Below are 25,635 nucleotides of genomic sequence, written 5' to 3' on the forward strand. Positions count from 1 at the left end.
GTTTAGGCGGTTTCCCACGCACGGGCCAAGCCGGGCAACGCTTTAACGGGGCTCTACCGGGGCGAGGGGGGCCCACACCGGTGGGGGGGGGGGGGGGTCACCCCGGCACCGATTCCTCCAGACCAACAGGGGGCGATGTCAGCGCTGTTTCGCTTTCTGGTGGGCCGCTCTGGGTGGGCGGTCCGCGATCCCTCGCGGCCGCCGTCGGTGCGCGCGCGCGCGGCCGGGGCGGGCACGCGGCGGGGGGGGGGGGGGTCCGGCCCAGCATGGCGGACTACCTCATCAGCGGCGGCACCGGCTACGTGCCCGACGACGGGCTGACGGCGCAGCAGCTCTTCAGCTGCGGCGATGGGCTCACCTACAAGTGAGGGGCGCCGCCAACGCTGGGGCCGGGCCGCGGGGTTGGGGGCCCGGTGCGGTCGCTGGCGCGGCTCACCGTTGTTTTCTCGCTCTCCCGCAGTGATTTCCTCATCCTCCCGGGGTACATCGACTTCACGGCGGACCAGGTGGTGAGTGGCCGCGGCGGGGCAGCGGGTCGGGGCGGGCGCGGGGCTCGGTGCTGACCCGCCTGCCGCCTCCCCGCCAGGACCTGACCTCGGCGCTGACCAAGCGGATCACGCTGAAAACGCCGCTGGTGTCGTCCCCGATGGACACGGTCACCGAGGCCGGGATGGCCATCGCCATGGCGGTGAGTGCGGCCCGGCGCGGCCTGCCGCCGTTAACCGGGGCGGGGGGGGGGCCGTCGGAACGCGGCCTGAAGCACACGCGGGTCAGTTCTCATCCCCCGTTTCCTCGCACTGGGCCCCCCGGTGAGGGCCTGGGTGGGTTCCGCAGCGGTTCACAGCCCGGTTTGTGTTCCAGCTCACCGGGGGAATCGGGTTCATCCACCACAACTGCACCCCCGAGTTCCAGGCCAACGAGGTGCGCAAGGTGAAGGTGAGTGGCCACATGGCAGCTCCAAACCCTGCTCGCAGGGTGAGGTGAGACCTGGGTTTGGGTATACAGGAGGAGGTGTGAGAGGAGGTGCTTGGAGAGTGCCAGATGTTGGTGTTTCGGAGCGTGGTGATGCCGTGGTTGCCTGCACAGGCCTCTGTGGTTGTGTGTTAGGTGCTGTCCGTGCCCAGCCAGGGATGTGGGTGCTGCCAGGCATCCTGGTGGGGGAATATTCCCCATCCTTCCAGGAAGGAGGGAACTCTTGGGCATCAAACGCTACTTGTGAGAGCCTTGGTGCTGGTTTGGCAGCCATCCTGGGTGGTTGCAGCCCTCTGCTTCTCCTTGGCCCGGGGGTGCTGCTTGGCCTGGCCGCTGCATCTGCTGCTTTTCAGAAATACGAGCAAGGCTTCATCACAGACCCCGTGGTGCTGAGCCCCAACGACCGAGTGCGGGACGTGTTTGAAGCAAAGGCTCGGCACGGATTCTGTGGGATTCCCATCACGGACAACGGGAAGATGGGGGGGAAGCTGGTTGGGATCATCTCATCTCGAGACATCGATTTCCTGAAAGAGTCAGAGCACGACTTGCCTCTGGGCGAGGTGAGAGGGGGCCTATGAGCACCTGATGGTGTGGGGTGTGATAAGGAGGAGGGCAAGGGCATGGGAGCCAGCTCCATGTCAGCTCTGCAGGTCCGTCTTTTAACTGTTTCCAAGGGAGAGCATCTCATTCCAATGGAGAGCATCCCATTGTCACCCTCCTTGCGGCTCCTGCAGTGCAGATGCAGGAGCGTGGCCATGCAGTTGGCACCCGCATGACTCCTGCTGTGGGGTTATGTTTCAGTGTTGTAGAAGCTTCCTCTCTACAGCTGGTGCTCTCCCCAGTTCTCTAAGTAATTCCTGGTGTTCCTGGCTGCTGCTGTGATCCCATGTGGTGTGTTGGTGCTGGCTAAGGCTGTAGCAGCTGTGTTGTGCCCAGCTACACTCCAAGTGCTGCTCTTTACTGGACTGACCTATATGCCTCATGTTCATGTTGCTCTTTAAAATAGCCCTTTGAACCTGGAGGCTGGCAGTTTAGCCTTTATAATCCTACTCCATCAAACCCCCCTCGTACAGGAGAGTGATCTCTGGGATGCTGATTCCTGTCACACGACTCAGGTTACGAGCCCTGTAACCGTAGCTCTGCAGCACTGTCAGGTTACATCCCTGGTGCCTCTTGCCCAGGCTTTGCTCTTGACTCACAGCTGTTTTTAGCTCTTGCTGACCAAACCTGCTATCACATGCTCATCCCTCTTCAGTTTGAAATCACCTATAAATACCTGTAACAAGAATCTTAAACCAGGAGTAGGTTACAAAAGTGCACATGGCCCTTTGAAGCCATGCTGGCCCATTCAGAGGAGCAGGAGAAGAATCTCCTCTCATCCTTTACATGGATCATTCAGCCCTGCGCAGTTGGAAGCTTGCTGCTGTCACCAGACAAAGCCAAGGAAATGAACGATCTAGAGCTCTCCACACTCGCTGCCCAGCACTCATCCTGCTGAGCCATTCATTGCCATTCAGTTAATCACAGGTTTCCTGTTGCTGGGAAAACTTATGGACCCCACTGGCTTAGGGAGTGTCTTGGGATGTGTCTGTGATTCTTCAGGCTTTTCCTGAGCTGTGGGTTCTGTCACAGGCAGGGTTTGGGTGGGTACAGGCAGGGTGAACCTCTGTCCTGCTGCAAAATGTCTGATCTAACGGTATAAATAACTGAAATGTTCCCCATTTTCTTTGTTGTGTGCAACTTACCGACCATCCTTGAGGGTTAGTGTTCCCTTTTAGCTTTGCTTGGCCTTCTTGAGTAACCTTTGATGAGAACATCCCATGTGAGCTTTGTGATGGCAGAACAGACAGTATGGGTGGGAAGGGACCTCCACATCTCTTGTCAAGCCTCCTGCTTGAGGCATGTCCTGGGGCTGTGTCACTGTCGCCAAGGATGGGGATTTGTGTTCCTCACTGGGCTGCTCTTCAGTGTTTGTACTGAAAGCTTTTTTCATAGAATCCCAGGCTGGTTTGTGTTGAAGAGACCTTAAAGCTCCTCCAGCTCCAACCCCTGCCACGGGCAGGGACCCCTTCCACTAGAGCAGCTTGCTCCAAGCCCCTGTGTCCAACCTGGCCTTGAGCACTGCCAGGGATGGGGCAGCCACAGCTTCTCTGGGCACCCTGTGCCAGCGCCTCAGCACCCTCACAGGGAAGAGCTTCTGCCTAAGAGCTCATCTCAGTCTCCCCTCTGGCAGGTTAAAGCCATTCATTCCCCTTTCACATCAGCTGTCCCAGTGTTCCAGCTCTGTTGCCCCTTGCTGTGTTTTGGTGCCTGTTTGTCAGGGTGAGCGTGTTTGTTTGGACTGAAGTGACTCCTGCCCCGCTGACCTTGCCAGCAGCAGCAATGGGTTATTCTGGGCAGGGCCCTTCCAGACCCTGTGCTCTGGGGATAGCTGCCTGAAAACAAGCTTGGGGGTAGCATTTCTGCCAGAGCACGGGACTGTGGCGGTGTCTCCATCCCTTATTTGCCTGTGCTCTATTAAAAGGGAGGGCTCTTTGGGTGACCTCCCAGACAGGGGTCATCTGAGAGTTGTTCCTTGCTGCTCAGTGCTTGCCTCGGTTTGCTGAGGCCCTCTGCCATCTCCTCTCTTCACTGCACTGATGGGCTCGGGGGCTGCTTGCATGTTGGAGGCTGTTCCTCTGTGTTCCTGGAGGCGTGTTGCTGTGCTGTGGGCTCCTTTGTCTGCAGAGCACTGCCACATGGTAGTGTTTCACGTGGGCACAGGGGGGTTGGTATTCTTGGAGCAGAGCGAAGGAGTTCTTGTGACTTTTTCTCTTCTCCCTCCCACCAGATCATGACGAAGCGGGAGGATCTGGTGGTGGCCCCGGCTGGTGTGATGCTGAAAGAAGCAAATGAAATTCTGCAGAGGAGTAAAAAAGGTACCTGAGGATGCCTGTGATCAGAGAATCATGGAATGGGTTGGGTTGGAGAGAATGTTAAGATCATCCAGTTCCAACCCCCTGCCGTGGGCAGTGGCGCTTCACCCTAGGCCGTGTTGCTCTGTCCAGCCTGGTTTTGAACACTACCAGGCATGGAGCATTTACCACTCCTGGGCACCCTGTGCCAGCGCCTCACCACCCTCACAGGGAAGAACTTCATTATATCCAACCTGAGCTTCCCCTGTTTCAGTTTAAACTCATCACCCCATGTCCTGTTGCTGCAGTCCCTGATGAAGAGTCCCTGTCTGATCCAGGGAGAGCTGTGGAAGTGCTGGGCTGGGGGAAGCAGCAGGTGATTTGGACACTTGTCTGTGTGTGGGTGGAACACAGGAGGGCTGTGTACCAGCACGAGGAGAGGACAGTGGGTGAGAACAGTGCCAGGGTACAGAGGCCACATGCGTTCATCTCGGCTCTGTTTGAAGCTGAGGGCATACCTGGCAACCCCGGAGCTACAGAGCGCCTGCTTGTCCAGCCATACACCTTCCATCTTCTGTCCTGGCCTGCACAATTTGGCAGCTCTGTTAGGGTTTAGCAGTTTGACTTCCAACAGTGTCATGGGTCTAATTGTTATAAAAGGTGCACCTTTTCTGTGGTCAGTAACACTGAATCCTCCAGTCCTGCAAGCCCCTTGCTCTATTACCTGACCCAGGGTTGCTGCCATCCGTGGCCAGGCAAGACTGGCTAACCCACACACACACCTCTGAGTCCCCACCTTGTACCAGTTGCTGCTGGTGCTCCTGGTGTGCCGCAGGGCTGATGTGTGTGTGCTGCAGTGATGCTCTGTGTTTGATTCAAGGCAAGCTGCCAATTGTTAATGAAGATGACGAGCTGGTGGCTATCATTGCCCGCACCGATCTCAAGAAGAACCGGGATTACCCCCTGGCTTCGAAGGACTCCAAGAAGCAGCTGCTCTGTGGTGCTGCTATCGGGACACACGAAGATGACAAGTATCGGCTGGACCTCCTGGTGCAGGCTGGCGTGGATGCTGTAGTGCTGGTGAGCACCCTGGGGTGTCACATCGGCCTGGGGTGGGTGGGTGGGGGCTGTCTTTGTGGGCTGAGGATCCAGGTTGAATGGATCTTTCTGACCGTGGGGCAGCAGCATGGCTCTTGCTGTCTTCATTACAGTTAGAATATGTAATTATGTGTTAGAATATGGCAGTTTGTGACCCTTTCAGTCTTGTTCAGGTTGGAGTCCTCAGGTAAGAGGGATTCCTCATGCCTGGGAACTTACCTGACCTTGAGGCAGTATGTGAGGTGCTTCAAAGCCCTGAATCTGGGGTGGAAGGGACCTTAAAGCTCATCCAGTTCCAACCGCCTGCTACGGGCAGGGACATCTTCCACTAGAGCAGCTTGCTTCAAGCCCCGTCCGACCTGGCCGTGAACTTCTACGAAGCTTCTTGCAGTCTGTCACCATCATCTCTCATGTTCCCAACTAGTTCTGAATATTTGGCTTCTTACAGTTTCCCTGCAGCAATTTGCTGTTTGTTACCGTGTTATTTTCTTTACCCCTGATGTTCAGGGGCAGTCAGCCCAGAGCTGCTCTGCTGCTCTCCCCTCCTGGCCTGTAAAGCTTTCAGGCACAGCATCACTGCCTGTATTTGCACATTGTTTCCCATTGATTGTTGGCTTGCTCTGAGGGCATGGCTGAACAGCTCTACGTGTTTTAACATGCTCAGTGAGTTGTCAGGGTCATGGAGATCAGAGGCCTGAGTGCTCCATGGTCCACATCTGGTATGTCAGCAGCTCCCCGTGAGCCCTTCTGGTTTCCACAAGGAACATTCACTTCACCTGCAGTTTGTGACAGGGCTGGTGGTGTCCTGGTGGTGTCGCCAGACGGTTCTTAGCCAAAGCAGATGTGCTGCTTCTTGAGTCCTGTACAAGCCACAGGGTTTAAACATGAATGATATTACTGAAGTGTTTATGAGAAACTGCCCTGCACAGGGAAGGTGCATTATTGTCTTGGCAGCAGTTTCTCCTCTGGTTCTGTGCTCGATTTGGGAATTTTTTTGCCAACATAGCCAGCTTACAGAGACCTGGATAAGCAGAGTGAGGATCTGAGGCTCTTCCCAAGCTGTATTTGCAATCTTCTGCAAAAATTCTGGTTGAAATGAGTTTGCTTTCTGTTGCAGGATTCCTCTCAGGGGAACTCCATCTTCCAGATCAATATGATAAAATACATTAAGGAGAAATACCCCAACCTGCAAGTTATTGGAGGAAACGGTAGGCATGTGTTCAAGACTTGTCTTTAAATATCATTTGTTTCTTAGCCCTAGAGGGAGCTGCAGGGATGGGGGTGAAACAGTTGTCTTGGTAAATGCCTGTCAAAATGGTTTCCTCTGCCTTGTGGAACAGAGCACAAACACTGCAGGCACAGGGCGGTACCTTGATGCTGCCACAGCTGCAAACATGCCACACAGCAGTGTGTGCAGTCCTCTGGAGCTGTCACACATCCGCTTTTACACACCCATTTAAGATTTTGGATAATAATGAATATTGCTTAATGTGGAAAACTAATGGAAATTTTCCCTGCCTCTTGACAGCAGTGTTCTGTCCTTGTCCTGCCCTGCCTGGTGTGTTACTGGTGCTGCTGTTAGCCTTTGCACTGCTCTCCCTGCCTGGTGCGGCCCAAAGGGTGCTTGGCACCATGAAGTGACCTCTGCTGCCTCAGCCTTTGGGCGTAAGCATGTTGCAGAGTAGCCTAAAAGGACAGCTGGGGACAGAAACTCATTCTGCTTTCACATACAGGCCTGGTAGCAGAGGACACCCTGGCCTGGCTCTGACACAGGCGGGTGCCCTGGGCAGGGGGTGTTTGCAACCACAGGGCAGAGCAGTGTCACAATGTGCAGATCTGCTTGTCTCTCTTCAAACCAGTTTCTGCTCCCCACAGTTGTGACTGCTGCTCAGGCCAAGAACCTCATCGACGCAGGGGTTGATGCCCTGAGAGTTGGGATGGGCAGTGGCTCCATCTGCATCACGCAGGAAGGTGAGAGAGATCAGCTGTCTCCTACATAGCTGAAGGCTTCTGTTCAATAGGGATTCCCTGCTGAAAAGCAGCAGAACTGGGATGAATTTAACCCTTTGCAAGGGTAGTGTCCAGCAGCAAGCTCTTTCACCCTCTTCATCCAGGATTTCCCAACACTCAGGTCAAACCTTTGGGGTGGCAGCAGCAGCTAAGGCATTTCCCAGTACTGACTGAGGCTGAGCGGAACAGCTGTGGCACGTGTGGCTTTGCCCACGCCGTGGCTCGGTGTGGGACGGGGCTGCTGGGCAGCTCTGCAGGGAGAGGGGCTTTACTGGATCCTAGTGCCCATGGGTGAGGTGCACTGGGCTGTCTGTGCTCCTTCCCCTCTGGTAGCAGTGTGTGTGATGCTTGAGTCTGCTGGGCTTGATGCCTTTCTGCCATTTCCAGGCCAAGGTGGGATTTCAGGCTGTTGTCTGCAGTTATCTGGAGCTTTTGTGGGGCAGGGGCTGTGTCACCCTTGGCTAAAGGCAGAGAGGGATGTCCTGAGGGCCTGGAGAAAGGCTGCCTTGAGGACAGGCTCAGTCCTTGTGTTTTGAACCTAGCAGGTGAGGTGTAGAGAGGAGGTGCAAGGCTCTGAGCCCATGAAGAGCCCCTCTCTGCTCTGCTCCTTTGCCATGGGAGGCAGGAAGAGGGAAGCTGATGGCTGAGGGCACTGCTTTAGCTCTGCCAATTCCATGTGGAGCAGCCCTGGACCTGTGCTCCTGCTTTGCCTGCCATGGGATGCTGGCTGGGGGGGGGGGGGCCTTGTCTTGGGTGACCTCTCTAGGGAGGTTGTGGAGGTTCTAGCCAGAGCAGGACCAGGACACACATGTCCCACTCTGGCTCTGAGGCAGGGGACCCGCTGAGGCTTGTTCCATTGTGCAGCAAGGAGAACCTTCCCAGAGAGTACCTCTCCTGGCTGCCATGGAGGTGGGGCTGGGTGCTGGTTTGGAGTACGAACAGGACACAGGTAGAATGTGATGCTTCACAGGAGACACAATTGCAAAGCTCTCTCTTGCAGCTTCTCAGGTTTTTGTCCCTTTTAGGGCAAGAACTCTGGCTTTTGGGTTAGGGGTCACTGGACGGCTGCTGGGGCAGGGTGAGCATGTGCTGTGCAGGATGTGGCCTCTGGCTTTGCTTGGGCTAGGAAGGGTTTGCAGGGTCAGCTCTGTCCCACACCGTGTGCTCTGCCAGTAGCAGATCACTGCTGGGGTCCTTTGTTCTGCTGCTGTTCTTCTGTCTCTAAAATATGTGTTTGTTTTTGTTTAGCTGCTCCAAAGATCCCTCCAGACCTAAAGTCCCACAGCCCCAAATGCCCTTCTACTGTCACGGGCACCTATAGTAAGTCACTTGCCCTGTTCCCAACCCTAATTACATGTCTTGAAGCAGGACCCTGATTTGGCTGCACATGGCCCTACTGCTTGTTTGAGAATAATTTAGCTGTAGATGCACTTGGGGTTTTGTGGCTTTGGATACTGGTCTTGAATCTGACATGGAAGCTGAGAAGCCTTTCTGAATTCCTAAAGCAGGGTCTGATGTGTCAAAGCTGAGGCCACTCAGGCCTGTCCACCCTCCACTCCAAAATAAAGATAGGAGCATGAAGGGGCTTTCTGACTGCACCTTCTGGATCTTTGGCTGGGCATGGCCCTGCTGATCCAGTGCTGGGAGGTGATCCCTGAGCAGTCCTTGATCCTGCTCGAGAACTGGCCCCAGTTACTGGCTCAGCTTCACTTGAAGCTTGTCCCCTAGGGTTACAGAGGGACTGAACTGTGGTTGGTACCATAGCAGTTGTGTACCAGAACCCCATCTCTCTCTAGCAGGCGTGTGGAGAGAAAGAGCTCTCCTCCTGCCCAGCACAGGGTGCAGCATTGTCTGCTCTGTACCTCTCTGATGCTACCCAAGCCCTGGGTTCTGCCCTTTACGCCTTGTTCTGATGCACCTCAAAGGGAGGGAGGTTTCTGTTGAAGATCCCAGAAGGTTTTCTCTAGCAGATGATCCTGTAGGGCACCCTTTGCAGATACATTAAGGAGGACAAGCCCTCTCCCAGCGTGTGTGTGCTCTGAACCCTGCTTTGGAAGCCTGTGCTCCAGCTGTGGTGCTGGGTGCTGGGAACGGTGCAATGCTCCCAGCAGCCCTGAGCCAAGCTGTTCCTTAAAGGGCTGGTCTCCATGGTTGCTCCTGTGAGGTTCTGCAGGCCCTGCACTGTTTGTGGCACAGTCCCATAGACCCTGGACTCCGTATGCTCCAAATCCAAGTGCTTCTCTCCACAGAGCTCTTCCCCTGCAGCATTTTGCAGCTTTAGCAGTGCGGTACCGAGCGAGACCATCTCTTTAAGGCTCAGAGCATCCCCATTGCCCCTGGCAGACTCTCCCTGCCTGGCTGAGCCTTAGCTTAAGGCTGAGTTTTGGTCCATTAAACTCAGTTCTCTCATACTCTGGACTCTGGCTGCCCTCTCTCAGCAGCTGCTGCTGAGCACTAGGAACAGAGCAACCACAGACTCCAGCCTTGGCAAGCCTGTGCCAGGGCATTGTGGTGCCAGGCAGGCTAAACCACTCCTAGAGCTCACTGATCCTGCATGGCCATAACCTTACCTGCTGTACTGGACTAACCATGACCAGAGAAAAGGCTTCCAGTTAACTGCAGGGAAGGGAAGTCACCCGGAGAGAAGCTCCTCTCAGCGTTGTTGCATGCCTGTGGCTGACAAACACGTGTCCTGTGCTGGTTTTCCCTTGTGTAACGGGAAGCCTCTAACTGGTGCTGACTGGGAAAAGCAGGTAAATCCACAGCTAATAACTCCCTTCCTATGGGGCAGCTAAACCTGACAGGATCCTGCTACACCACAGGGCAGGAACATAAATTATTTCCTCTAAGCTATGGAATCATCCTGCCCATTTCCTTTCCCACTGCTGCATGTGTGTTTGTGTGTGTGTGCAGATGTCTATATATATATAGATATATATATATCTATACATACCAGCTCTCTCCCAGCCAGCTGACTTGCCATGCAAGAAGCACTTCATACAGTGCTGGGTATACGGAGATGGGATCTGGCACTGCTTGGAGGGAGTGAGTGGTGGGACATGGGCCAGGGATGCTCTGGAGAGGGGCTTTTGGAGTCTGCTCCGTTTCCTTCGCAAGCTTCCCACACGTCTGCTGTGCACCAGGATGAGCTGGGACTCTTGGCTGATCCCAGGCATTAGGTCAAAGACCCCAGTCCCAACATCACCTGCTGTGTTTTGGAGTGAAGGGGCCATGAGGATGTCCCAGCAGGCACCTCCTGGGCATCCACGTCTCCTGCAACTCGGCCTAAGGAAGGAGCATCCAGGGATTTGTGCGTTCCCGAGTGCTGGAGCATGTGTGTGCTGGGAGCCTGAAGGGCCTGCTGGGGAGGGGACATGGTGGGGTGTGAGAGCTGACCCTGTCCCTGCTCTCTTCTGCCCGCAGTGCTGGCGTGCGGCCGTCCCCAGGCCACTGCGGTGTACAAGGTGTCCGAATACGCCCGGAGGTTCGGTGTCCCTGTGATCGCGGACGGCGGGATCCAGACGGTCGGGCACATCGCAAAGGCTCTGGCGCTCGGTGCCTCCACAGGTGAGCAGAGCACTGGGCACGGGGGCCATGGCTGTGTAAGAGGGACATGGAGCTGTTGGAGCGAGGCCACGGAGATGCTGCAAGGGCTGGATCTGCCCTGGAGCCAGGCTGAGAGAGCTGGGCTGGTTCAGCCTGGAGAAGAGAAGGCTCCTGAAGGGGAGACCTTAGAGCAGCTCCAGTGCCTAAAGGAAACCTGGAGAGGGGCTTGGGACAAGGGTCTGTAGGGACAGGACAAAGGGGAATGGCTTTAACCTGCCAGAGGAGAGATTGAGATGAGCTCTTAGGCAGAAGCTCTTCCCTGGGAGGGTGCTGAGGCGCTGGCACAGGGTGCCCAGAGAAGCTGTGGCTGCCCCATCCCTGGCAGTGTTCAAGGGCAGGTTGGACACAGGGGCTTGGAGCAAGCTGCTCTAGTGGAAGGTGTCCCTGCCTGTGGCAGGGGGTTGGAACTGGATGAGCTTTAAGGCTCTTTCCAGCACAAACTGTTGTAGGATTCGACTCTTACGATCCCATGCACATTGTTGGGAGTCTCCTAGGACAAGCCTCCATACGGCACAGGATTCTGGGCATGAGCCACCTGCAGGTGGCTCAGGGCATAAGGGGTCTATCAGGGTCCTGTGCCGAGAGACCCAGGGGTTTTGTGGTTACAGCCTTCCTGCTGCTGACACCCTGTTCTTGGTGCTTTCTTGTGCCAGTGATGATGGGCTCCCTCCTGGCTGCCACCACGGAGGCCCCAGGCGAGTACTTCTTCTCAGATGGAATTAGGCTGAAGAAATACCGTGGCATGGGCTCGCTAGATGCCATGGACAAAAACCTGGGCAGCCAGAACCGGTATTTCAGGTAAGAGATGGTGCTTTGGGGCAGCAGATAGAGCTTTTGGGGCTTTTCCATTGACTTGTTGATTTGTGCTCCCATCCAGTGAGACAGACAAAATCAAAGTGGCCCAGGGGGTCTCCGGTGCAGTGCAGGACAAGGGCTCTATCCACAAATTCATTCCATACCTGATTGCTGGGATCCAGCATTCCTGCCAGGATATTGGTGCCAAGAGCCTAACCCAAGTCCGGTGAGTGCTTTCCCTTGCTGTGCATTGGTTAGGTCATGGTGTCATAGATTTGCCAACCCCAGGGATGCAGGAGCGTGGTCTCTTGGGCTGGAAAGGTTGGGGTTACTTCACCCTGCCTGGCTCTTAGTACAGCCAAGACCATTCAGATCACAACTGGAAGAACCAGTGTCCCTCATTGCAGCTGCTCCAGCTGAACGTGTGCCAGGGCACTGTGCTCCCTGGGCTCTGGCTGCCATATGATCAGTGTCCTTCCCCCTCAGAGCCATGATGTACTCGGGAGAGCTGAAGTTTGAGAAGAGGACGACGTCTGCGCAGGTGGAAGGAGGGGTGCACGGCCTCCACTCGTAAGTGCTTCTGCCATGGGCTCTTCCATGGGTGTTCAGGCCAGGATCTGTTCCCAGTTGTGCTCTGTCCTTGCCCTGGGTGAGGTGGGTCAGTGAAAGGACTCTGCTTTGCTGCTCCCCTCGCAGGTATGAGAAGCGCCTGTTCTGAAGGTCTGTACCCGTCATCGAGCCACTCAGCCCTGCGCCCCCCACAAGGGAGCTGCTCCTGCTGCAGCAGCACCAGCGCTCTGCGGGTGCTGGGAGCTCCCCATGTCCCTTTGGCTGCTTCATCCACCCCGGAGGGCCTGTCCCCTCCCCGGGAGCTGTGACCCCGGGTTGGGCCTGGAGCCCTGCATGAGTTGGCCGTGTTTTACAATAAAAGAGAAAAAGCTGTGCAGTGGGTGTCAGCCCCAAGCCCCTCTCCCTTCTGTGCTGCCCCCTCCTCCCTTGGTGCTCTTCTTCGCTTCCTGCATCCTCTCAGGAGCCCCCAGAAGGGACAGTGTCTGTGAGGGGGGATTGAGGATGGGATGATGCTCAGTGGATAATGCAGTGCAGGGTGTTTAAAAAACCCTTCCTGAGAGCAGAACACAAGTGGCTGTTGGGCAAGAGAGCAAATGGGTTTTACAGGGCTGGCAGCAACAGGTTGCTGCAGCCCCTGTGCCCTGTGCAGCTGCTGCGGTGATGGGCACATCAGTGCTTGTGTATGCACGTGCTCACATCTCCACATGTGCTGCAGCCACTTAACATGCACCAGGCCCTTAGACCTGTATTTTCAAATGCTTGGTCCTCACCAATCCACCTTTCTCCCTCCCTTTATTTCTTCCCCCTAAACATTCCATACTGTCCCCACATCCTAATAATAGTAATTATTATTATTACTAGCAATATTATTTAGGAAACACCCCCCCATATATGTGTGTTGCATATAAACACATGCAAAACATCACTCCAACTGAAGAACACCTATTCATGATCAGTGTTTTGTGTCTCTTAAGTTGCTGACTGAAAGCAATCACTCTTCAGCACAGTGATGTCAAATTAGATTCACACTTGCTAAAACCAGAGCCTTCAATTATAACATAATCCTGTCAGACATTCGCTAGCACACCTCACTCATCAGGCAAAGCCATGCCGTGGCCTGATCTGGGGCTGGAGGCTGCAGCCATTCCCCTTCCTGCAGAGGTGGCTGTGTGTGACCAGTGGTGGCCATGCCCTGGTTGCCACACATTGCCCAGGCAGCCAACCCACAGTGCATGAACCACCACACAATTGCTTTGTGCACCCAATTAACGTGTATTTTCCTTGTGGAGCCCCAGATGTGCCCCAGAGCGTGCAGCTCGCCCCAGCACCTCCACTCTGCCCTGGGGCAGTGGGTTCTCAATGCCAAGGCACCGGGCACAGCAGGACTCTGGGTGCTCTGCTGCCAGCAATGCTCATACCTCGTGCCATGTTCCAGGCTGGGCAAGGAAGGCAAAAAACTGGGATTTAGGGCAGAGCCAAGTCCATGCACTCCACAACACCCTCGTGTATATGGCCACCTCCAGCCAGCAGCTCCGACAGCTCCGTTGTGTTTCTCCAGTGGTGCTCAGGGGGCTTCAGGCAGGCGAGGGCAGAACTGCTTGGGCAGTGCCTGATGTGCCTGTGCAGGTGGCACGCGGAGGGATGAGCCCCGCAGCCACCATGCGCTTCTCACTCGTGAGGAAGTTGAAGGTTGCACAGGCATTTGGCTGTGAAATCAAAAGGGAGCAAAGCTGCAGCCCTCGGGCAAGGAAACAAAACACTTCCACACAAGGTGCACAACCTCCTGCCTTGTCCCCATGGCCACCACTCTCCCCCTCGCTGGGGTGCTCCGCATGCACCCTCCTTACCGTGTCCTGCACCTCCACGGCTATCCCGCACTCCCGCATCTGCTTCAGCATGGCGGGATGGAGCCGCTCCACCCTGTCTCCTGTGCCCAGCACCAGGATCTCTGCAAACAGGACACGACCACAGGCAATGGGCTGCACTCAGGCTGCCTCAGACCTGCCATTCCCACAGGGACCAACAACTCCCACAGAGTACAAACGAGGGGGAAGCTCGTTTCGCTGCGTGCCTCCGGAGCAGAAGGCTTTGAAAGCACAGCTCCATCACCCAAAGCACGGTCAGGGCCCTGCGGGTGGGCTTGGGCAGCGCTGTCCTGGCCCCGAGGGCACAGCTCAGAAGCCATTCCGGTCCGAATGTGACAGCCCCGGCCACCCCACGTACCGATATGGGGCTCCAGCAGCCGGAACAGCGACAGGCTCTCGTGCGAGATGTCCCTGTAGGAGCCGACCTGCGGGACGCGGCGAGCACTGAGCGGGGCAGAGCCCGGGGCGCTCACCCGCAGCCCCGGCGCCATCCCCGCGCACTCACGTTCCACTGGAGGATGGTGCGGGGCAGGACGGCGCAGGGTCCCACCACCACGTCCCCGTTGATGGTGAAGCCGCGGCTGCTGTAGCCCTCGATGAACATGATGTTGGGGGACTCCGGCTCCAGCACCGTCAGACGAGTGCGCTGGTAGAGCTCGTCGTCCGACGGAATGAGGCGGTGAGCCCGGTGCGGCACCCTGTGGGGGCGGCGGGTGGCTCCGGTACTTGTGACCCACGACCAGCCCCAAGGGCACCCCACAGACGCCCCAGGGTCACCCCTCAGTCACCCTCCGGCAGCCCCACGTCCACCGCCGCTGGGGCCCCACCGCGATGCCGCGACCCAGCCCTGGGGGTGCCGCCACGCCATGACCCCGGTGCCGGTCCCTGTTCCTTACCCGTACCCGTACCTGTACCCGCCCGGCGCTAGCCGCCCCGCGGGGCCCAGCAGCCTCCGCGCCGCCGCCGCCACCGCCACCGCCATGGCCGCAACGCTACCGGAACCGTGAGGAGCTGTCCCGCCCCCTCGGCGCGCCCCCTGGCGGCCGCCGCCGGCCGCGCTGCCTGGGCTGGGACAGCAACAGCGGCACCGGGGGCGGGAGCGGCACCGGGGCCACCCCCCCCCTCCCCCGAGGCTGCCACCCCCTCCGGCCGGGGGAGGGACACACAAACACCCCAACATCGCCCTCCCCCGGGACCGCCCCGTGGTGCGCTCGGGGGCGGCGGCGGAGCGAAACCGAAAGCGGCGGCGGGGCGGGTAGAGGGGGCACAGCGGGGGGTCCCGCTTGCCGGCGGCAGGAGGGCCGCGGACTGTGCCGGGCTGCTGTACCGGAGGTGAGAGGGGAGCGGCGCGGCTCCTGGTGCCGGGACCCCGACACCCCGAGGAGCAGCCGGGCCTGGGCGGCGGGAGGGAGCGGGACCGGGGCTCGGCACAACTCCCTCCCTCCCGAGCCCGAGCTCCGAGGCTGCCGGCCCCGCTTCCTCCGTGCCGCGCTCAGTGCGGCACTGCGGGCTCCGGGAGGTGCCCCGGGGCTGGGAGCCCTGTCCCGTACTTTGCGCCACCCACCGGGACCAGCCAGAGCCCCGGCACCGCGGCGCGCACCGCGAAGCTCCCGGCGTCGGCGATGGGACCGTTCCCGCCTCCGCGGTGGGGAGGCATCGGGGAGCCCCACACCCCATGGACGGGCAACAGCAGCGCTTCGGTTGTGAGCACCACGTGGAGCCGCGGGGTTCCCCACACGGTTTCACTTCCCCGTGGCGGGTGTCCGAGGGCCGCGCAGGTGCCGCTGCCCTCCCTCGGGGCCATCTCGTGTTTCCGGGCCCCGTCGGGGTGTTCGCTGGGCTGGCACCAGATGCTCCGGCCCCACCGGAGCTTTGTTCCGAGCAGTTTCCTTTTGGCTCGGCCGTGCCGCCCTCCCCTTGGCACCCTGCCCGAGGCACAGCCCACAGCCACAACCGGCCTGGCTGCGGCTGCCGTGCAGCTCCGATTCCCGGCGGTAAGTTGCCTTCTCTCCCCTCCTTGACCCGCTGTCAGGGTGCCGTGATTGTGGCCCCCGTATGCGTCTGTTTGTGGCGCTGGCGCGGGCAACGGAATCCCAAAAGCAGCTGTCCCCACTGTGCCCAGCTGCCCTGGGGTTTCGTTACCAGCGCTGCCGCCCCTGCCTCGCCCCACAGCCGCTCGCCCCACTCCAACCCCTCTATGGGACACCGGGATCACCAGTATCTCTGGTGGTCCTATACCCCTAATGGCTAAATACAGCAGCTTGCTTCCTAGGGACTAATCCACAGTGTGATGTGGCCACCCGTGAGGTGCTGCCAACCCCCCTGGCTCCCGGCAGGGATGTCCCCCGGAGAGAGACGGCTTTGGAATGACACGATCACTCCCGCTGAGCGGGCAGCCACAGAGCCATCGGGGATGTCGTGTCTGTCCAAAGCTCTTTCGGCACCTCCGAGAGCCCCCCGTGGTGCTGCTGGGCTTTATGTGTGCTGCCTGTGGGACCCCCGGCTCTAGGGGATCCAGCCTGTATCCCGCCTGAGCAGTAACACAAGGTCTGACTGTGCTCCCAGTGCATCCCAAGGCCGGGCAGGGGTCCCGGGTGGCTCCTGCCCTGCGGACAGTCAGCAGTTGGTCTGGTGTGAGCAGCGATTCTCAGATCACCTCTTGGCTGTGGGTGGTGCAGGGAGCACCCCGCCATGGCACGGCCCCACGGAGGGGACGTGGCCGTGCCCCATAATGAGCTGTTGGTGTGTTCCCAACAGAGCCCATTCAAGCACTGCCAGGATCTGCCCTCACCATGCCCCCCCCCCCCCCCCCCATGGGCACTCGAGCCCTGGAGGAACCGGTTTGGGTCCTGTGGGCAGAGCGGCCGCCCCCCCCCCCCCCCCCATGCTCATGGGGAGGGCAGGAAGGGAAGGGAAGGGCAGGAGGGACGTCCCCAGCACACGTGCTCCCTGCTGCGGCCACAGCGGGTTCGGTGCTTCCTGGGTACCCGCTCCCCACCGGTGGCCTGGGGCTGGGGCTGTGCCAGGGCCATTGCCCATGTGCCCGGGTCAGAGCTGGCTTCGACTGCAGCCCCATAGGGGAGTACAGCCCCGCTGTGGGTGCGCTGTGCATGGAGCTGGGCAGCAGTGTGGGTGCACAGCTCTGCAGATGTCATCAAGACCGCAATGGAGCGATCTAATCGCTTCCACCTCCTTCCTGCTGGCGCTGATGACTTTTGCTAATGTGTGGGGTGGGAGGGCAGCTCCAAGCACCCATAGCTGCTCATCCTCACTGCTCTTCACTGCGCAGAGCCTGGCTGCGGCATCAAACTGCACCGAGTGCTGGTGCTCCTCAACCACCCTGTCACACCCCTGCGGGGCTCATGGGTGGTGAGGCTGAACTGGGGGCCTGGATGTGCCTTGCACCCTTGGTCCATCCAGAGCTACCTGCCCACCTGTGCCTCCCTCAGTGCCTGGGGACGGGCAGGAGCCGCCCTGAGGAGGCCGAGGAGCAAGCCCTCGTCCCCAGCCCTGTGCTCGGCCGTGCCGGTGATCGCCCCGTGGCCTCCCCACAGGAGCCGCCTCGGGCCGTGCTTCGGTGAAGCAGCGCCGGGGGTGTGCGGGGCTCCGCTGCCCGCCACACACATCATGGCGGCGCTGCGCTGCCCTGCCAGCCGCACTCATCATGGCGGCCACCAGCGCTCGCTACACCCAAGATGGCCGCTCGGCAGCGCCGCACGCCGCGCTCAACATGGCGGCCGCCAGTGACAGCCACGGAGGGGTGGTGAGCGGGGCGGTGACGCCACTTCCGGCCGAAAGGGCGGTACTTCTGGCAGAAGTACAGGCCCGGTTTGTCATGGAGGCGGGCGAGGTTCGGCCGGGCCTGAAGGGCTTTGTGTAGCAGCCATTCCTGTTGGGATATGAACCCAATCTGGATGTGCTTCTTGGTGAGCCTCGTGTGCAGCAGCTCAGTGTGACAAGTATGGAGGAGAATGGTTGCAAACAGGCCTTTTCCCTTGTTTTCCAGTTGTTTTTATAGAAAATAAGGGGGGTTTGAGCCAAATTCTGTCCTTCTCTTATTTTTCCTTTGATTTGGTTTGAGACAGTGGTGCAGGATGTTGGCAGACCCAATGATGCATTTTTGGGGGTTTGTGTAAACAGCTGCAGCAAGCTGCTCTGCAATGCACAGTGTGTATCCCTTCAGCTCTGCAGGCCACCTGCTTGCCAGGCATCCTTCCCTTCTTGTCATGCAACAAAGGTATGTGAGGTCCCTGCTGTGCTCTGCTACAGGCTGGAGGCCAGGGGAGCTGCTGCAGCATCGTGCATGTGGTGAGCTGCGAGGAGGAATTCCAGCAGCAGCAGCTGGATCTGCTCTGGAGGATTCTGGATCCAGGACCTCACACAGCTTTGCAGGTGACAAACCTCCCACCCTCCTCACTGTCACCCTCAGCATCCCCGTGCTCAGCTGGCCTCTCCTTCAGAGCCTGCAGTAGAGGAGCTCTAAGGTCCCTTCCAGTCCAAACTGTTCCATGATGCTGACACAGCTGGAACAGAGCTGGCTTTAGCCCAGGTCAGCACTGCATTTTGTGGAGCTTCGGGGTCTCTGACTGCTGCCCTCGCCTCTCTCTTTCAGAAATACCTTGTCTGTGGGCCAGTGAAGGTGACAAACCCCTCATCACCCACTGGGGCAGACCAGTACCTCCAGCAAGTTGGTGTGTAGCAAGGTGCCTGCTGTGTTGCTCTCTTGCCAAGGCTGGCTGTGCTCTCCCTGGCCCTGTGGACACACAGGCAGCCACACTGATTAAGCTGATGAGCACGGAGAGTTCTGTGCAGTGCCTTTAGTCTGCTTTTCGTGGCCTCAGGGCTGGAGCTGCTCAACCCCAGTCCCAGTGTCCTCCAGCAGCGCTGTTTCTGTCACCCTCAGTGCTGCCAGGAGGAAAGGCAGCAGCAGGAGCTGGGTGCTGCTGTGGTGCAGGGTGGCAGGTGCTATCGACCCTGCGGTGAGCTGTGTCTGTGAGAGCTTGTGTTCCTCCCAGGCTCCAAAAGCGCCAGATGCACAAAGCCTCTGTGATGAAGTACGGGGAGCTTGCACAAGGTGAGCACTGCAGCTCTACACACAGGTACTGCTCCATTCCTATCTCTACTGCTCCTGTGAGTGCTCCCTCTCCCCTCCGTGATGGACCCAGTGCTGATGGTGCCCGGGGGAAGGTTTGTAACCTGCCACAGCACAGAGCAGCACCTGCAGATGGGGCCCAGGGCTGGTATTGTGGTACCCAGCTTCCCCTGGTGCTTCCTAGCCCTGGGCGAGGGAGTCCTGCCTAGGTGCTAGGTGTGATGGTAGAAGGGAATGGAGTGAGCTGTGCTGATGCCGTCTGTGTTCTCCAGAGATGAGGCCTGGACTGAGGTAATCGATACCCTCACAGCAGCTGCCGTCAGGTTTGAGATGCTGAGCACTGCTCACCGCAGTCAGGTAGGACAGTGGTTTGCGTAGAGACAACCCATGACTTGCACAAAGCAGTGGTGCAGCCTGGACTATGACTTGGCTCTGCCCTCAGATCACGCTGGACCTGCAGGACAGCAGCATCTCCACCAAGGGAACCAAGAGCGGTGCCTTTGTGATGTACAACTGTGCCCGGCTGGCCACGCTCTTCGACACCTTCCAGCAGGCTGTGGAGCAGGGTGAGCACCACCTGCATCCCTCATGGCCACTGCGGGGCTGTTCCTCACACCTGGAGCCACAGCGCTTTTTTAGGCATGAGAGCAGCTTCCCACCTCCTTTCCAGGCATGTACCCACCTTTGCCACCACCCTCTGAGCTGAACTTCTCCTGCCTCCGTGAAGAGGTGAGTGCTGATAAGGGGAATGTGGGGATTAGCTCTGGTGATGCTGCTGGTTGGGAGGACCCAGCCCTCTGACACAATCCTTTCACAGGGCGAATGGCTCCCACTCTTCAACTATCTTTTGCCCTTCCCTGAAGTCATGCAGCAGGCAGCACAGCTGCCCACCCCCACCAAGGGGATCCGAATCACAGCCCGCACAGAAGCAGTAAGTGCACATGCCATAGCACTCATGGGTGCTGCTCCACCAGTCCCAGCCTAGGGCAAGGCTACCTGCTGGCCAGGTGCTGCCCACTGTTGAGCAATGCAGGGGGAATGCCAAGGGGAGATTGCAGCACCCCTGGGGCTGCTCCTGCTGTGCTTGGGGCGGGGAAGGGCTGCCAAGGCCAGCCAGACCCCACCAAACCAGCAGAAACTCTGCCTTGCAGGTGTGCAAGTTCCTGATCCAGCTCAGCATGGATTTCAGCTCCTACTACAACCGGGTCCACGTCCTGGGAGTGAGTTGGGTGTCCCAGCCCTGCAGTCATTCCTGGGGCTGCATTGCAGCTGTGGGGAACAGGGACTAGGGTGCCCACAGCACAATGCAGCCCTGCACCAGCCCCTCAAGGGTGCAGAGGCAGCAGTGCCTCCAGGGCCAGCATGTTGAGAAGCCATACAGCCACCAGCCCCAAGTCACTGTCTTTGTCCCCACAAGCTGTTCCCTCATCTCTTTGAGCAGATGTTTGCCTGTCTCCTGCTGCTGGCAGCAGTGCAGGACATGTTCCACAGTGCACTGGGCACACTGCACCTCCCACCCCTCAGCCAAATCTGAGCCACTCCTTGAGAGCCACATCACAGTGTGACAGGCACCGGTACACTCCACCACCACCGGGGAAGGACAAGGGCACGTTCTCCCTGGCAGAGCGAGGGGCTGCCCCACTGTCAGAGGGGTCGGGACATGCCTCAGCCCCTGCAGTTTGGGGGTTTGGGTACATGCACCCAGTGTGCCATGTCCAACCAGCAGAAGGGAGGATGCCGGAGTCCCCCGCAGGCCAGACTGGGGCATACTGAGAGAAGCAGCACCAGGGACCAGGCACTAGAAAGCCAGGCACCAACTGTGCTTCCCCCCACACTGTTTATTGAAGGCTGTTCCATGCTGGCAGGGAGCTCCTGAGGCTCATGGCTCCTGTTGATGCCTGGGCCAGGCCCCGACACTGGGGTCCAATACATTTGTTGCTGGATGAATGCTCATGTGTGTGCCTGACTCTAACAGAGCACCGTGTCCCATGTGGGGCTCTAAAGAATCTGTCCCTACTTGTGTCAGTACAGTCCCCAGCACTGCAGGGGCAGGGCTGCTCCACAGGGCCCTACCTCAGAGACCACAAGCTGCAGCCTGCCACGTGCTGCACCATTGCCTTGTCTTGCCCTCCTGCTGCCCTCAAGCACCCTATTGAGCATGTTCCTCTATGGGATTAGGGCTGGAAAGCCTGGACATGGGTTCCTCTCATCTTGGGGTGGACGAACTCCTCCTGGGCAGGGTGGACTGTGGACCCCACTCCTCCTTTATTGCCTGGGGAGCTGCAGCTTGTCCAGGAGGGGTCACCTCTGCTTTCCCCCCTGAGATCACCAGCCTTGAGCACTGCAAGGTGTGGCTGTGCTGCCCTCAAGGAGCCAAATATACCTGTGCCCTCGAGAGAGGACACATCAGCATGGAGGCAGGGAGAGAGGCTGCAGTGATGTGCACAGCACAAGTGCAGGAAATCAACTGGGCCACACTTGCCCTCCTACTGGGGAGGCTCTGATGGAGGGGGCTCAGGGGGGATTGTGCCACGCAGCATCTCCAGCCCCACCCCGCAGAGCACACAATAGAACCACTGCTCCCCACCAGCCTCCACCCCCTCCCAGCAGTCCAGCTCGGCCAGGTCGGGCACATGGAAGAAGGTTGTGCTGAGCTCTTCCAGCCCACTCCAACCATGCTGCCACAGAGTCAGGCGCTGGTCCACAAAGGCGGAGAGCAGCAGGTCCAGCTGCAGCACCCAGATCCCCATCACATGCGCAGCATGGGCACAGGGCTGGGCCACCCGCTCCAGAACGTGCAGGCAGGTCCCCGCCATGGGGTTGTCCCCATCTAAGGTCACCTCCAGCAGACAGCCATGGATGGAGCCGTCGTCATTGCTGCTGACCACCAGGTACCGTCCCTCCAGTGTCTCATAGATGTGCAGGCTGTTCACACCACAGCTATGGGCCATCACAGTGAGCAGTGGGGCTCCCAGCGCTGGAGAAACAGGGTCAGTAGGAGAGTGATGCTCACCTTGGTCATAGGGAGCAGGGGAGCCACCAGTGTGGCATCTACAAGAGGCACAGCAGAGCCACTGGCCAATGCACTCACCCAAGGGCTTCACCTCTCCCTCTGCTTCATTCAAGGCATGTGCAGCCACAATGGGGCTGGTGATGTCCCAGAAGGCGATGCTGCCGTCAGTGGCTGCGCTGCACAGGAGGTGCCTCCTGGAAGGGAGGTGTCAGGGAGCCTCTATCCACAGCCCTGCAGGTCCCCACCATGATCTGGGGAAGCAGAACAGTCCCAACAGGCTGATTTCACCCTTCCCTCCACCCGCTGCCACCCCTGCAAAGACCAGCACTTCTCCCCAGAGCCCCATGGGCTGCAGCGCAGCGTTCCAGGTTCACCTCTCCCCTCCTGCCCGTGTGTGCAGGAACGCCTCCACCTTCAGCACACAGCGCAGGTGGTGAAACGACTCTGCCACCAGCACCAGCTTCCGGGCGGCCTCCAGCAGCCTGAAGAGCCTGCAATGGAGCAGAGGACAGTTGGATGTGCGAGACGAGGGCTCCTGGCACCTCTGCCTCCACTGCCCACTGTGCACTGTCCTGCTCCTGGCTCAGAGCAGGCCACATCTGTGGCAGCAGCCTCCCCTGTAGTGCCTGCTCCTCTCCGGTCATCAGCCCCAGCTCTGCTCTCCCTCATGACAGCTTCTCACCGGACCGATCCATCACTGCAGGCGGCAGCCAGGAACTTCCAGGGACTCGGCATCTGCTTGGTGCTGGTCCCAGGTATGACCGAGAGGGACATATACCTGCAGGAAACACACAATGCTCACCAACACCTCAGTGATGCCTGTGGCCTAGGGTACAGGAGGCCCAACTGAGCAGCCCAAGCCTAGCACAGGACACAGCTCCAAGCACTCAGAGGAAGTACAAGGAAAGACCAAGGCTTTCTCTAACCCCTAAAGCCCCTCAAGGCTCAGCCACTGGACATAGGACACCAGGGATGAGCACAGGAAGCCACACCATGTCCTTCTGCCCGCAGCCACACAGAGCAGGTATCCCAGTGCTATACCCAGCACTCTCCTGGACCATGGTCACCGTTAACCCCACCTCAAGCAGGCCCTGAGCATCACCTTGTCTCTGGGTCCATCTTGACAAGCTTGTGCCTGTTCTTCTTCCGCTCCCAGTGCTCGTCCAGCCGGTGGGAAGCCACGTGGATGACCTGGCAGCCAACAGCACCTTCGGAGGCTGGGTCCGCAGCACACAGCAGCCGGTAGCACTCAATCTGTGCCCGGCCCCCCGCAGAGAAGAGCAGGGTGGACAAACCCTCATCATCAAAGCCCTCCTCACCAGGTCCCACGGGACCAGCCAGCACCAGCGCCCTCACACTGGAAACATGGTCACTGAGCCGGGTGAGGGGCACAGCAGCCTGGGAGCACTCACTGAGCACCAGAACACAGATTGTGGTGTCCTCGCTGCCCGTGACAAAGATATTAACGGCAGCATGGCCGGGCACCTCCACCGCGCCGAGGCGCCGCACGCAGGTGATCTCCCGCCCGTGCAGTGATGGCAGCAGCACCTGCTGCTCATGGGGCTCAACCCCACGCTGGTACAGCAGCACATCTCCACACTTGATGAAAGCAACAACCTCGGCCTCGGGGCTGCTGCAGTAGCTCCAGGAGCGGTGCCCCCCACCACAGGGGATGCAGTGGAGGTTCTCACCCATCCGGCTGCTCCACACCAGGAAGTTGTCAGCATGAAAGCCCAGAACCAGCAGGTCTCCGTCTGCAGTGAAGCGCAGCTCCTCAATCCACTGCAGCCCTTTGCAGGGCCTGTGCTTCCACAGTACCTCCAGCTGCTGGTCCTGCACACGGAGCTGCCGGTACACTCCGTCTCGGCCCGTGCTGTAAATGTAGCCCCCATGGCAGGTCACTGAGGTAACCCCGGTCTTCCCGTGAAGCCCAAAGAGCACCGACAGCGGGGCCTCGAGGGGAAGAGCTTCTTTGTGTGACAAGCAAGACAGCTCCAGCTCGCGGCTGGTATCCTCATAGACTGGGCTGGTGGCATTCTCGACAACCAGGTCAGTAATGCCACTGGCAATGCTGGTGCCTTCCACAGCCTGTCCTGAGGACCTGCTACACGGGAAGAGGAGGAGGGACCCCCGGCGGTCCCCACAGAGCAGGAGCCCTCCCTGCGGCAGGAATGCTGCACAGGTATGCCAGCGCTGCTTGCAGAGCGGCAGCAGGTACCGTCCCATGACCTGTACGCGAGGCGCCCGCCCAGGCCGGTGCGTGACGTCCAGCCACAGCATCTCTCCGTCGGGCCCGGAGGCCAGCAGGGACGAGGCACCGGGGAGCAGCCCAGGGCGGGGGGCCCAGCACAGCCCGCGCACGGCCCCTTCGAACAGTCTCAGTTCGGTGGTGTCCCCGGGGCAGCTCAGGGCGAACAGCAGGAGTCGCCCATCGCCACCGGCCAGGGCACAGAGCGTGTCCTCCCCACTGGGCAGCGGGGAGGCCGCTAGCAAAGCGCGGGGCCCGCCGGCACCGGGGGGCAGCACTGGAGCCCAGCGCCCCGCCGCCGCCTCGTAGGCCGCCAGCCCGCCCGCCTCGCCCAGCACCAGCACCCGCCGCGGCCCCGCCAGCACCACAGACCGCGGCCGCAGCGGGGACCCCAGCGCCACCACCGGAGCCGCGGCCGCCCGCCGGGGCCGCCAGAGCCGGACGCCGCCGTCGTCGCCGCCCGTGGCGAGGCAGCCGCCGGCGGGACGTAGCGCCAGGGCGCGCAGAGCCCCGCGGTGACCGCGCCGGTCTCGCCACACGTCGCCACCGCCGTCCCACTCCAGGCAGGCACCGTCCTCACCGGCGCTGACCGGGCACTGACCCCGCAGCACCACGGCGGCCACCCGCGCACCGTGCCCGTAGCACACGAGCAGGCAGGAGCCGCCCCCAACCCCGTCCCCGCCAGCCAGGTCACCCACAGCCCAGAGCCGCACGCTGCGGTCCTCGGAGGAAGAAGCGAGCAGCCCCCGCGGTGCTGAGTAGCAGAGCGCCAGCACCGTACCACAGTGCCCGCACAGCCGCCGCTGCGGGACCTGGGACGCCGCCACCCGCCACACCACCACGGTCCCCATCGCCGTCCCGGCCGCCAGCGCCAGCCGCGTCCAGCCCGTGCCCGCCAGCACGGCGCAGCGCAGCGCCCCGGCCCCGTCGCAACTCGCCCGCCGCAGCCAACACCCGCCGCCCCGCCACTCGTACAGCGCCACGGCCCCGCAGCCCAGCGCCAGCACCAACCGCCCGCCCGGGACCCACCGCGCCTCCCACACCCGCGCCCGCAGCTCCCGCGCCTCGCCGCCGCCGCACACAGCCAGCCGCGCCCCGCCGGCCCGCACAGCCAGCACCGCCAGCCAGCGCCCGCCGAACACCGCCACCCGCCCCGCCGCCGCCCCGGGGCCGCGGTCCGGCCTCAGCCCCAGCACGCTGGCCTCACGCAGCACGGTCCTTCGCGCCGCTGTCCCGCCTCCGCTGAGCCGGAACGCCACCACCTCCGGGCCCGTTCCTGTGGGACACCACGTCAGGCTCCGCTGGTCCCGCCACCTCCCGCAGCCCCAGCCGGTCCCGGTGCTCACCCGCCAGCAGCACATCCCCCGCGAACTCCAGCGCCGTCACCGGCGCCACCAACGACACCGACTCCATGTTAGCAAAGGCACCTCCACCCCACTGATTGGCAGAGACCGCCTCCACTACCGCCCCGC

At 59.9% G+C, this 25,635-nt stretch overlaps 4 protein-coding genes across 7 annotated transcripts; 2 read left to right on the forward strand and 2 right to left on the reverse strand.

Moving 5' to 3' along the window:
* The first annotated feature begins 211 nt into the window (after nt 1-211).
* Nucleotides 212-12,331, forward strand: IMPDH2 (inosine monophosphate dehydrogenase 2). Of its 3 annotated transcripts, none has more exons than XM_062631715.1 (15): nt 212-364; nt 461-506; nt 587-688; nt 862-936; nt 1,326-1,532; nt 3,803-3,890; nt 4,747-4,946; nt 6,082-6,172; nt 6,840-6,935; nt 8,223-8,294; nt 10,398-10,541; nt 11,234-11,378; nt 11,458-11,601; nt 11,862-11,945; nt 12,072-12,331. In XM_062631715.1, the coding sequence occupies exons 1-15, from the start codon at nt 267-269 to the stop codon at nt 12,091-12,093; spliced, it is 1,614 nt and encodes a 537-aa protein (XP_062487699.1). In that variant the 5' UTR covers nt 212-266; the 3' UTR covers nt 12,094-12,331. The 3 variants fall into 3 exon arrangements, with proteins under 3 accessions (XP_062487699.1, XP_062487701.1, XP_062487700.1); XM_062631717.1 differs by having other exon boundaries at nt 215-364; nt 461-509; XM_062631716.1 differs by lacking the exon at nt 8,223-8,294 and having other exon boundaries at nt 220-364; nt 461-509.
* An 866-nt stretch (nt 12,332-13,197) lies between these two features.
* On the reverse strand, nt 13,198-15,680 carry NDUFAF3 (NADH:ubiquinone oxidoreductase complex assembly factor 3). Of its 2 annotated transcripts, none has more exons than XM_062631722.1 (5): nt 15,375-15,680; nt 14,316-14,508; nt 14,169-14,235; nt 13,793-13,893; nt 13,198-13,651 (listed from the first exon to the last, which is right to left on the reverse strand). In XM_062631722.1, the coding sequence occupies exons 1-5, from the start codon at nt 15,485-15,487 to the stop codon at nt 13,520-13,522; spliced, it is 606 nt and encodes a 201-aa protein (XP_062487706.1). In that variant the 5' UTR covers nt 15,488-15,680; the 3' UTR covers nt 13,198-13,519. The 2 variants fall into 2 exon arrangements, with proteins under 2 accessions (XP_062487706.1, XP_062487707.1); XM_062631723.1 differs by lacking the exon at nt 15,375-15,680 and adding an exon at nt 14,725-14,865.
* A 1,794-nt stretch (nt 15,681-17,474) lies between these two features.
* On the forward strand, nt 17,475-20,845 carry DALRD3 (DALR anticodon binding domain containing 3). Its single transcript, XM_062631667.1, has 11 exons — nt 17,475-17,660; nt 17,951-17,977; nt 18,080-18,202; nt 18,423-18,493; nt 18,826-18,884; nt 19,177-19,259; nt 19,345-19,468; nt 19,573-19,631; nt 19,720-19,833; nt 20,054-20,122; nt 20,320-20,845. The coding sequence occupies exons 1-11, from the start codon at nt 17,475-17,477 to the stop codon at nt 20,434-20,436; spliced, it is 1,032 nt and encodes a 343-aa protein (XP_062487651.1). The 3' UTR covers nt 20,437-20,845.
* Nucleotides 20,721-25,632, reverse strand: WDR6 (WD repeat domain 6). The gene is made up of 6 exons (XM_062631668.1): nt 25,510-25,632; nt 23,018-25,439; nt 22,598-22,693; nt 22,290-22,406; nt 21,994-22,109; nt 20,721-21,879 (listed from the first exon to the last, which is right to left on the reverse strand). Exons 1-6 carry the CDS (start codon nt 25,574-25,576, stop codon nt 21,389-21,391), a joined length of 3,309 nt encoding a protein of 1,102 aa, XP_062487652.1. The 5' UTR covers nt 25,577-25,632; the 3' UTR covers nt 20,721-21,388.
* Nucleotides 25,633-25,635: the final 3 nt, after the last annotated feature.

The sequence above is a fragment of the Pezoporus occidentalis genome, unplaced genomic scaffold (assembly GCF_034315485.1).
Source record: "Pezoporus occidentalis ecotype Australia unplaced genomic scaffold, CSIRO_AGI_Poc_V1 ctg371, whole genome shotgun sequence".
Taxonomy (NCBI): Eukaryota; Metazoa; Chordata; class Aves; order Psittaciformes; family Psittacidae; genus Pezoporus; species Pezoporus occidentalis.